At 48.2% G+C, this 11924-nt stretch overlaps 1 protein-coding gene across 1 annotated transcript; it reads left to right on the top strand.

The window, feature by feature from the left end:
* The first annotated feature begins 2479 nt into the window (after window positions 1–2479).
* GSC2 (goosecoid homeobox 2) lies at window positions 2480–7754 on the top strand. Its single transcript, XM_075012529.1, has 3 exons — window positions 2480–2789; window positions 6153–6400; window positions 7650–7754. Exons 1-3 carry the CDS (start codon window positions 2480–2482, stop codon window positions 7752–7754), a joined length of 663 nt encoding a protein of 220 aa, XP_074868630.1.
* Window positions 7755–11924: the final 4170 nt, after the last annotated feature.

The following is an 11924-nucleotide window of genomic DNA, read 5'->3' as shown; positions in this document are numbered from 1 at the left end:
GAAGCGTAGCTTTCATCGAATGTGGAGGCAGCGTACGGCTCTCACAGTATGTAACCAGCATGTACCTGCACTTGCCGATGTGGGTATCAATGTGGTAAAATCAGTAGGAAAAGAAAAACCATGTGGCCAGAAATCAGTGGAGTCTGGTAATCCTGCACATGGTCAACAGCAAACACAATGTCTTGTAGGCCACACATAGAATCCTGATGGGCTACCAGTTGCCCACCACTGACCAGCTAGTTCCTAGTGACCAGGTGGCTACTCACACTGCTGTTCCCTTGTCTGCTACTGCTAGGTGAGTACAGCACCTTCAAAGGCAGTGTCAGCAAGGAGGCCAAGGAATGAAGGGTGTGATGATTAATCTCTGGGTAAACCCTTATGCCGCCTCAAGCTAGAAGGAAGCTAGCGGTGTGCCTGCCCAAGCTGTGATCAAGCCTTCGGTACAGACATACCCAAAGTCTCTATGTGCTGGTAGATTTTTTGTGGTGTATTTTAAATGAGTTGGGCTCCACCTTGGGCCCCCTAGGCTAGTGAGTGGACTGCGTGAGTAGCCCACTGACAGAATCTTACAACGCTGCATGCGGGCAACTGTAAATCAAATGTCTTGTAGACCACCAGGCCCACCGGCCAGGGGTGCAGGGGTAGGATGACCATATTTCCCTATCCCAAATAGGGGACAGGGAGATACGGGCTGGGGCGCATCCCTGGCTGCAGCTGCCAAGGGCTGCCTCTCCAGCTGACCTCCCCGGCTGCCCCATGACACAGGGAGCCAGGAAGGAAGCAGCTGCGGTGGCTGTGCTGCTCCCAGCTCCCCCGAGGCATGGGGAGCCGGGAACTGGGCAGCAGCCATGTGAGTGGGCTCCCTGCTCCAACCTTTTCAGGGTCCCCTGCTGGCTCCCTCTTCCTGTGGCGGGAGAACACGTACTCATGTACAGCATGTGCTGTCCAATCAGCAGCTGCGCCTGCCCAGCTGGTGAGGGAAAAGGTCAGCTGGCGGGGCAGTGGGGGGACCAAATACGGAACAATTAGCCCCTTTTTAAGATCAGGAGGAGCGCCTTTTTGGTGAAATATGGGACTGCCCTGCCCAATACGAGACAGATGCTCACCCTGGGCGGGGGGAAAGGGGGTAGTTGCGCCCAGGCCCAGCTTTTCAAATGGGCCCAGAGCTCTGGCCACCACCACAGCTGAAGCTCGGGGCCCCTTTGAAACTCCACGGAGTGCTGTGTCCTGCTCTGTGGGCAGCTCAGAGGGAGGGGGATGGGGAGAAGGCACAGGGCTTAATGCCCAAGCCCTGCCCCTTCTGCCGTTGGCCCCACACCTTCCAGCATCAGAGAGCCGGGCCCCTCTCCTCACCCCCGGACCCGCAGTGCCTCATGGCGCTGCTTCATGTCACAAATAGGACCCCAGTGGACTGCACTGGCCCACTGGCTATGCTGCAGGTTGCCCTCCACTGGACTAGAGCGTCTAGCTCCCTCATTTCTACCGGCAGTTCACTATTCCTCTTTACTTGTTCTCAGCTCTAATGTGGGATAAAGCTGCCGGGCCCCACCTCATCGATGGCTGCACCTCAGTGGTGGGTGCGTGAGGTGAGCCCTTTACATACCACTTGCCTACGTCACAGGAGTGTTGTGAACCTAATGAACGTCTATGAAACACTTAGCAAGCCTCCTGAGAAGCATGCAGTAACCAGACAAAGTATCTGTAGTGTTGTTATTGCTTGGACAGTGGGGAAAAATGCAATTTTCCTGTGGTCTGAGCAGAAAATAAATCAGCAGTCGCAGAGAGACCTCACCTAAGCAAGGGCTGCTAAAAATGATTTTTGCTCAAGGTCAGCTCCCCTCCCTCTCTCATATTGCATGATATGACAGTTCTGTTTTGACAGGAAAGCTTTCATTTGCCCAGAGAAAGGGATAATTTGTTTCTTTTAAGGAGTTAATCCTCTGGTCCATTTCTGGGCTAGAGAACTGCTCTTCACCCCCAGCCTTGAATTGGAGGCACCGACACAATGGAGATCAGAACCACCTTCAAATCTACACTCAAGATGGAGAAATCAGATTTCCTTCTGGAGTCATTGCTGTAGGATTAGCTAAATCTTAGATCCACACTAACCCTTCACAAAGCTGCCAAGATTAGTTAGAATTTATTTTATTCAGAGGGGGGTTTAAGGTTTTCTTTCCAAAGGGATTATATATATATATATATATTTACTTAGGATGGCCTCAGTTCTAAAGCAGCTAACTTAGAAAGGTGGTGGGGGGAGGCATGTCTGTTTATAGATATATAACATAAAAATCCCAGGTTCAAGAATGACCATCGCTTAAAAGAAAACAAAACAGCCATTCTGTCTGGCGTCACTGGTCTGTTTTAAAAAGCATCGAAGTGTGAGCCGCAGTTTGGTCTCTCCCAGAGAGCAAGCCCCACTGCTTTCAGCATCTGAATGTGACCGGCCAAGTGCCCCAACGGCAGTTCCTGGAAGAGGATGTCTTCAGAGGTCCCCCTGGACACAGAGCTCAGCAGAAGAACCCTGAAGAAGCAATGCTCATTCACCATCGAGAACATTCTGTCCAGCCCCATAGAGAGAAGTCCCCAGGTTTTGGTTCCTTTTAGTCTCCAGGGGATCTTGGACTGTGAGCCCAAGGCACTGTGTGGGCTGGAGGCCATCAGAGCTGGCTCTCTGCCAGAGGAGGAGGAGGAGGAGGAGGAAGAAGAACTGGAAGGTGCTGGGTGCAGCTGCTGTTGCTGTTCTCACACAAGCACCCATTCCCTGCAGGATTCCTCAAACTGGCTAGGTAATTATTCTTCTGTTTATAAGTCATTGTGTGGCTCCCGTATGGGGAGGGTCGGGCACTGCAGATGCCACTTGCAAATGCACCAAGAGAGTAGCAAAACCTGGTGATATAATGACATCACCGCACTGTGACCTGCAGCCTTGTCATGGTGCACTGGGATTTTGTTAGACCTCAACCTGAGCAAAGTTGGGAAGGGTCAGTTCTCAGATGCGGACTCCAAGGACCAGTGAGGGTGTTGCAGGATATAATCCAGGTGATTCAGTAATTGATGCTTCGCTCTGAGGCAGTATTGTATCAATGCCCCAACTACGTTTCAATGTGGCACTGGGCTGTCACTCTCTCAATGAGATGAAGAAGGAAGGTCCTGATTTCTGATAGCTGTTAGGGAACCTAAGGCATTTCTTGCAACACTAGAGATGTTAATCTAGTTCAGGTAACTGAATTCTGCCAGACTACATCCCTGTAACGCTTTCATTTGGATGGTTTTTGCTCCTTGTTAGTTGGTTTGAGCATTGGCCTGCGAAACCCCAGCTTGTGAGTTCAGTCCTTGAGGGGGGCTATTTCAGGATCTCAGGCAAATAGCTTAAGAAAGGGATGGTGCTTGGTCCTGCCAAGTAGGCAGGGAACTGGACTTGACGACCTTCTGAGATCCCTTCCAGCGCTATCAGATGTGTATCTCCATATTTTAATTGTAGCTCTGATTCAGCAAAGCACAAACCAGCGCTTAGACAAATCAGGGCCTTTTTGCTGTAGTTCACTCCAAGGGCAGCTGCATTTCAGGGGGGATGAAATAGTTCATGTTTGTAATTTGTACCTCAGTGTAAGTGTGCAGAATGCTATGGGTTGAAAGGTGCTAGAAATATATTTAAGAGACTAGATTATTAGCAATAATGTATTATTTTATATTATCATGGAGGAACCACTATTTTAAAAAGACATTGGTATTTGTAAAGCACTTTAATGATGAATAGCATGGTCTAAAATCTACACAGTATTACTGGGCTAAATGCTGTGTCCAATGAGTGAATCTTCAGCAAAGCATGCAGGGTTTGATTTTTTATTATAGGAATGACTTAAGTAACAACCCTTCTGTTCCTCTCTCTCTCCCCTAGATAGATAGATAAGTTAGTACTGGAAAAGCTACTGTATAATTCCCAGCATCGTAAAGAAGAAAGAACACGCAGAGATGTCTTAGTTATGCGTAATTAAGATGAGGTCTCCCAGATTTCGGTTTAAACTGATGTTTACGAGTAAGCATCTTACGAGATGGACTTGCAGATCTGATGGCAAGTACAAGCTCGGACTAAAGAAAAAGGCCGCACTCTCCATAGCTGTGGGGTTCGTGCCATTATTTTGAAAGTGAGCGTGAGAGACCGTACTGTGAATTTCATACGACCTTCCCAGTTTGGTTTGTGCTATGGAGTCTCCATGAGCCACTGTATAGAGATTAGCAAAGCCATTTCACTTGAGTGCCCAGATGGGAAAGGTATTCCTTAGCACAATCATGTCTTATTCAGGACCCCAAAACCACCTGTGGATTTTTGCTGTAACCTAGCCAGTCCCATAATCCATAGAATCACAGAATTCAAGCATAGAATCACAGAATTCTAGGGCTGGAAAGGACCTCAGGAGGTCATCTAGTCCAGCCCCCTGCCTAAAGCAGGATCAACCCCAATGAAATCATCCCAGCCATGTCAAGCCAGGACTTAAAAACCTTCACGGATGGAGAGTCTGCCACCTCTCTTGATAACACATGCCAGTACTTCACGACTCTCCTGGTGAAATAGTTTTTCCCCAATATTAAACCTACACCTCTCCCTCTGTAACTTCAGACATTGGCTGTCCGGTCTGAGAGCTCATGCCTTTACCCTTGTGAGACCACAGAAGTGCCACCTGGGGTGGGGGTGGAGGGCTCTGACCACCCGCAGCTCCCTGTGACTGTCATGAAAGCTGAGAGTGCCCATTATCTCACACTACATGGCCTTTACCTTTTACAAAAAAGCTCATGACCTAATAAATAAATGTGTTAGTCTCTAAGGTGCTACAGGACGGCTTGTTGCTTGTGAAGCTACAGACTAACACGGCTGCCCTGCTGAGACTATAAACTCCACTGAGGCTCTGCTGTTCCCTGTCAATGAAGGAACTGCCCCATATCAGCCATAGAAGCTGGTAACATTTCACAGGGGGAAGTCAGACTGACTTTGTCATTGGTTTCCATGGGCCTGGTTCCTTTTTGCTTGTTGCATTTCTTTTCATGTGTCTCGCAGTGAGGTTTCTGCAAACCCCTGAGAAAGAAGCCAGGCATTGTCTCCCCTGCCTGCTCTGGGACAGCAGCCGTTATAGACTGGTGTCTGCACTGAGAGAGCAATCTGAGTCCTAGTGGGAACCCAAACTCTGCCCATCTTCTGTTGGAGGGTGTTCCTGATGCCTCCTGGAATTCTCCCTCTGATGCCACTTGAGTTGTGCAGAGTTAATTGATCCAAATACCTGCTGCTTCCAAGCACTGCATAAAGAGACTCTACAGTCCTCCTGAATTCTGGGGAAGGAGGGAGACCTCCTGTGAAATCATCTTTTTTTGGCTATATCCTTCAGTTGCATTGCAAACAGGGCCATGGATGTGCTATGACAGAGCTTGAGACCCGCCTGGAAAACTTGTGACTCTCATGGCCTTCTACTTAAAGCCCCAGCTCCTGGCCTTAAGAGGCTTGATGAAAACCTCACCTTCCATTTAAGAAAGAAAAGTTCGTTTCCAGTCCTTTGGTTGCAAACAAAGGTTTGAAAATATGGCCCGAGTGCATCCTGAAGGCTAAAAAATCACACTGCGAATAAACAGAACGTTGCATGTATTCGATTAACTCTCTTGTGGCTTTTAACCCCCTCTCACAACTTTTGGGAGCCTGACTCATGCTGGTTTAAAGTGTGTGGTTGGCAGTGCTGCGGCTAGACAGCAAACCAAGAGAACGAAGCTACCATTCCTTCACCCTCCCCCGGAGTGAAATACTCTGGCCTTTTTTTGTCTTTCTTCTTTTTCCTCCCTCCTCTGAAACCTCAGAGGCTGCCAGAGCTGGAGAGGAGAAACTGGAGGGAGCTGGCCAGAGCTCAGAGGCGCCCTGAGTATTCTGTCTCTCCCACGCTCAGCCAGCTGATTCTTCCTCACATACTCAGATTGTCACATGTGAGGTCAGGAAGGAATTTTCTCCCAGGTCAGATTGGCGGTGGTATTTGGAATGTTTCCCTTTCACCGGTGTGTGGGTCCAGGTTGCTTGCTAAGATCGCGGGGGAGTGTCTCCTTTCCCTGCCACTCTGCTCAGCTTGTTTAGGCTCAGTAAGCAAACTGGTAATTGCTAACTCTCCTCTCATTAGATGCCAGGTTCCCCTGGCCCATGAGGCTCCTTCATCCCGCCGCCAGGGCATGTAAGAATCTCCGTGGGAGCCAGAATGAGCTGCAGACCTTCCATCAGATCCAAAGGCGAACCCGCCGGCACCGCACCATCTTCACTGAAGATCAGCTAAAGGCCCTAGAGGCCCTTTTCAACCAGAACCAGTACCCCGATGTCATCACCAGAGAGCACCTGGCCAACCGCATCCACCTGAAGGAGGAGCGAGTAGAGGTGAGAGACCAGGATCAAAAAAGTTTTGGTCCCTGTTTACTAAAAAAATAAATAAATAAAAAATAAAAAGGAATCTGGGTCAGAAGCCGGTTTTTATGCCTCCTCCGGGGCTGCATTGTAAGCCATAGATTAAGGCAGTGGTGGGTAACCTGTGGCCCACTGGGACTCCACCTGCAGCCCATACATCCAGTGGCTGCCCCTCTCTCTCTCCTGCACTGGAGCACCTGAGCCCGGCACTTCCTAGGCCTCCCAGCATTTTCAGAGGAGCTGTCAATTGCCTGATCTGTGCTCCATCCCCATTTCTGCCCCTCGCTCCCTCCCAGAGCTGGAACACTTCAGATCAGCTGTTCGCAGTGTTCCAGCTCTGGAAGGGAGATTGAGGAGCAAGTAAGTGTGATGCTTTCAGGAGCCAAGCGAGAGAGGCAAATGTGGGACAGGTGCAGACCGGAGGGCTGTGAGGGATGCAGGGGGCATCCTGGTGGGCTGCGGGAGGTTGTGAGGTGAAGGAGGGAGACTCATGTGGCCCACCCACTATTCATGGTTGCTCATCCCTGGGTTAAGGCTAGTGCACCCTGGCGGTGCACAGAACAATACTTACACATTGGTTCACTCCGTGTTTATGGCATGACACACTCACAGGCACTCTTGCACACGTTCTCACACGCACACATTGCTTAATTCTGCGGTCCCTCTCCATAGCACTTTTGGTTACCGTTGGGATTCTCAGCTCCCCTGCCCACCTTGAAAGGAACTGAACATGAACTCCAGGGCGGGAACTTCTTGTTCTGAGTTTCCTGTGCCACGGCAGCCTTTATAGCCAGAGTAGGATGTACTGCCAAATCCTAGAACTGTGGTTCCCAATCTGGGGTCCGTGAAGGTATTGCAGGGGGCCCGTGAAATAAATATAAGATAAATAAAAATGATGATAGAAAATAAGTTTTAAATACATTGCAAAGTTATAATCAATTATTATTTTAAATATGGTCCAATAGTGTGATTAATTGCTCTCTGACAGTCTATGTTGTAAGCTGCTCTTTCCTTTAATGAAGTGTACATAGTGGCTAGAATTGGCTTTGGTGGGGATCTGCAAACAGTTTTAGGGGCTGACTGGGGGTTCATATAAGTGAAAAGGTTGGGAACCACTGTCCTAGAATAACCCATCGTGCTGTAAAGTCCCAGTTGCTTTCAGGGCCAGGTTGTGTCATAAAGGCTGGTGATAAATGTTGCATTTCTTCTGTTAAATGTCTAGGTTTGGTTTAAAAATCGACGGGCCAAGTGGAGGCATCAGAAAAGAGCTTCTGCTTCAGCTCTGCTCCTTCAAGGTCCCAAGAAACCTTCTGAGGAGAATTGCTAAGGGGCTGATGCTAAGCCTCACTGGGCCAGTGTGAAAAACACCAGTTGCCTTGAGCCACTAGTTTCATAGCAAGTTGAGTCAGGTGGAAGAGGAGGGAGGCTGGAGAGGGAAAGCAGGGAGGGAAATCTGATTTGATGAAGGAAAGGGCAGGCAACGGTAGGTGCTGTATTTTCACACCCTTTTTAATCCTAACAAAATTAATCTCATGACAAATAAAATGAATGAGTCTTAGGGCCTGTTCCTCCAAAGCTGCAGTGGAAAAATTGCCAAACTGGGGGACAGCCAGAGCTTGCTTCAGTGTTGGTATTATAGATGCATGTGCGTAGGGCAGAGAAAGATTTCTCTCCATTTGTCTTTGTTCCCGTACAGATAACATTATGCCTGTTTTGTTGTTATAGATTCAGACTATCCCAGGAAATGGCCTGGGTTTTCTCGTGGTTTTGATGTCATGATGGTGACTACAGTTGCCTCTAGGGGCCAAGATAGAAACTGATTAATTAGACAACTCATTCTTTAAATTAACAAAGAATTTGCATGTTTCAAAATGAATTAATGCCTGTATGGAATAGAAGGCTTCTAACAGTACTTTAAAACTAACATCTTCAAGGAAGCTGTGCTGATGCATGGCTGTACAGGTTGAGCCTCTCTAGTCCATCACCCTCAGGACCGAAGCCGGTGCCAGGTGGAGGCAGCAGCAGCCAGGGCCAGGTTTAACATCTAGGGGTTCCTCTCCATCGCCCACCCTGTAACCTGGGAGAGTCACACGCCACCCTGGGTGCCTTGGAGAGGCAAAGCTTCTCCAGGTGCAAGCACAGCCTGAGTGTAGTAAAGAAACTTTTCAAAAAGGGGAGGGAAGTAACTTGGTATTATCTGGCGAAACCCTCCTAACAAGGCTCATAAACAAAAACCACGAGTAAAAGTCCAACCCCAGGTAGGCTGGGCAACGTTAGGGTTTCCATATTAAAAGGAGGGCACCCCTGTGAGGGGGAGTATCTGTATCAGTATCAGCCAAGTAGTAGTAAAGTGTTACAGCAGGGTGGCCAACCAATTAGGAAGTCCGAGCCAAAATAGCTGTGGATAGTGTGCAAAGAGTCATGTATTATCTATCTAAGATAAATACATAAAAATAAATATTAGATAGATAGATAATATGTGGCTCAATGCCCTCACCCTCCCCAGAGCCAGGCACCCCCAGACCCCCAACTCTAATCCACTCCTCCTCCCCTCTCTCAGAGCCAGGCACCCCCCCAGCCACCCGCAGTAACCCTATCCCTCTCCCCATCTAACCCAATGCCCGGGTCTCACCGTAACTGCCGCAGCTACGCACTTCTCCTTCCAGGCGCTGGGGTGGGTGTGCAGAGTGGCGGTGAGCAACTCTGAGCAGGCGCTGCATTTCAATGAGCAAAGAGCCATGGGTTGGCCGCCCTGGTGTTATAGTATATCTAGTACATTAATACAATGTGAGTTGGTAGATACTGATACAGACACACTCCCTCTCAGGTGTGTCTCCCTTTGTGAAAGGTCAGAGATGGTAACCCCAGGCAATGTCCTTTTTCTCTCAGGTTCTTAAGACCAGCAATCTAAATGTCCCCTTCACATGCCCAGTACTTCTCTGCACCCCACTCATGGTCACTGCCTTTGATCAGGGCAGACCCACAGTTCAGAGGTGTGTTGGCAGAGTTCACCTCCCATCCACAGTCGAGGGAGATGAAGAGGCATCTTACTCACTCCACTGGTCATTTGCCACCCACTTGCTCACTGCTTCTGCCCAGCTGGTATCACACCTCTCTGCCATCCCCTGCTGGCCACTTGCTCACTGCTCCCACTAGCCACCTGCTCGCTCACTCACTGCTCCCGCCAGCCACCTTCTTGCTCGCTCACTGCTCCCACCAGCCACCTGCTCGCTTGCTCACTGCTCCCGCCAGCTGCCTTCTCACTCACTCACTGCTCCCGCCAGCCGCCTTCTCGCTCGCTCACTGCTCCCGCCAGCCGCCTTCTCGCTCGCTCACTGCTCCCGCCAGCCACCTGCTCGCTCGCTCACTGCTCCCGCCAGCCGCCTTCTCACTCACTCACTGCTCCCACCAGCCACCTGCTCACTCACTCACTGCTCCCGCCAGCCGCCTGCTCGCTCGCTCACTGCTCCCGCCAGCCACCTGCTCGCTCGCTCACTGCTCCCGCCAGCCACCTGCTCGCTCACTCACTGCTCCCGGTAGCCACCGGCTCGCTTGCTCACTGCTCCCGCCAGCTGCCCACCTGCTTGTAGTGGATTTGGCCCTGGGCAAAACCCCAGTGATTTCAGCTCTTATCCCAAAGCACTGTTCTGCCACAAGTAATTCCAGCATCCATTAGAATAAATTTAAACTAATAAAAGAGACTCCTTATGGAGCCTATTTTAGCTCTGCTCCTGAGACAGCAGAGAGAAACAGCTTGAACCAGTCATATAGCCAAAGCCTCGAGAGCATTACTGATTGAGAGTCCTGCATGCACCTGCCTCCCCTTAGGCCAGGTCTAAACTAGGAGATAAAATCAATTTTAGAGATGCAAATCCAACAAGGAGAATTGCGTAGCTGGAGTCCTAGGACATTAAAGAAACACGATAGGAGGTAATATCTTTTTGGATCAACTTCTGTTGGCGAGAGCTTGTCCTTCAAGGTATTACCCCACCATCCTTGTCTCTTTAAGGTTAATAACTGGTAATGTCATACCAGGCCAGCCAGCTTTTGAAGAATTCCATCCCTATCTCTGTTTTATTCCTTGCAGACAGATTTCTTTTCATTTTCAGACTTGTCTCTCCCTGATGAGTGTGGGTAATGGAGTGTGGGTGTGCGGTAAATGCTGCTGGAGTTCATTTCTAACTGTCTGTAAAATAAAGGTTCATAAACAAAGGTATTGCGGAGACAGCTGTAACTGGGACTGGAGCCCAGGTCTTAAGCTTGCCAAACACTATGCACCTGACAACTTTACTAACATGAGTCCACAAAGATTCTGTCACTGTAAATAACACTTTGCACATCCACAGCATCTTCCCCTTGCATCTGTGCAGCTGACACCAAGAGCCACACACCAGTTTACGATTTTCAACACAAGGCTATTGAGTTAATCCTGAGTGATGCCATCTTCTGACGAAGGGTTGCTCTGCTGGGGGGCTTCAGCCAAATAGCACAGCCCAGAAAGTTGGGAGCACTGCCCAGAATGTGGGGCGTGGCTAGGGGGTAACATACGCAGTGTCTGAATGCTGGGAATTGTGATCTTTTTTTCAGAATAGGCATGTGTGCCAGCAAAACAATATTAATCTGTTTCTCCCAAGCAAACTACCTAAGAAGCACTAAGTGAATATTAATTCAATATCCATCTTACAAAGGTGTATATAGGCTCATCAGGGTTAGACTATCAGTAAGAGCAGATTGCACTGAACACACACAAACCAATGGAAGAATATTCTCGTTGATGATAATCAAAATTTACAGATGGGCAAAGTGAATGAAAACCCAGTTTGAGAATTTGTTTAGTTTATGGATATTTGCTGACAATGTGTGTTTTAATGTTGTAAAGTGTTAACTCTGTATATCTCAGTGTCTACTGTCAATAAATATTGTCTGACCCTCTTGACTGCCTGCAATTGTGAAAATGTAGAGAGCACCAAATAAAATAGGTTAAACCCATAATTTTGTGTAACTGTGAAAAACTACATGGATAAAGATAGAAAATGTACTTAAAATAAACATTGATATTTTCCATCAAAATTATGACTACATAAAAATTGAATTTTGCCCTGCCTGAGTGTTTGGCAGCAGAACAGTATTCACAAGCAAAATTTCTTGTGACTTACAAAGGCAGTACAAAAATAAATATACTGCTGTGTTGTTTTTACTTTTTTTTGTATGTGTTTCTGGCAGAAAACTTTCTTGTGTGTTCCATTCATTCCTGTGGATTGATTTTTATTTTCCAGAAATAAGTGCACTATACAATTAAAGTCTGAGGCCAGCTGTAGAATATCTATAGACTGCCTCATGTGCAGAGTTGCTTTTACTGAAAACATCTTTGTATTAATCTTATATCAATTTGCTACTGTCTCAATCCTAAAAGGTGACTGCTGAGGCCTTTAAATTAAACATCTCCCTCCTTCTTCATTGTGAATCAGAACCAGGAATACAATGAAAGCATAAGTAG

Source organism: Carettochelys insculpta, chromosome 18 (genome assembly GCF_033958435.1).
Source record: "Carettochelys insculpta isolate YL-2023 chromosome 18, ASM3395843v1, whole genome shotgun sequence".
Taxonomy (NCBI): Eukaryota; Metazoa; Chordata; order Testudines; family Carettochelyidae; genus Carettochelys; species Carettochelys insculpta.
Note: the sequence above shows the minus strand (reverse complement) of the source record. Positions and strands in the feature narration are given on the sequence as shown.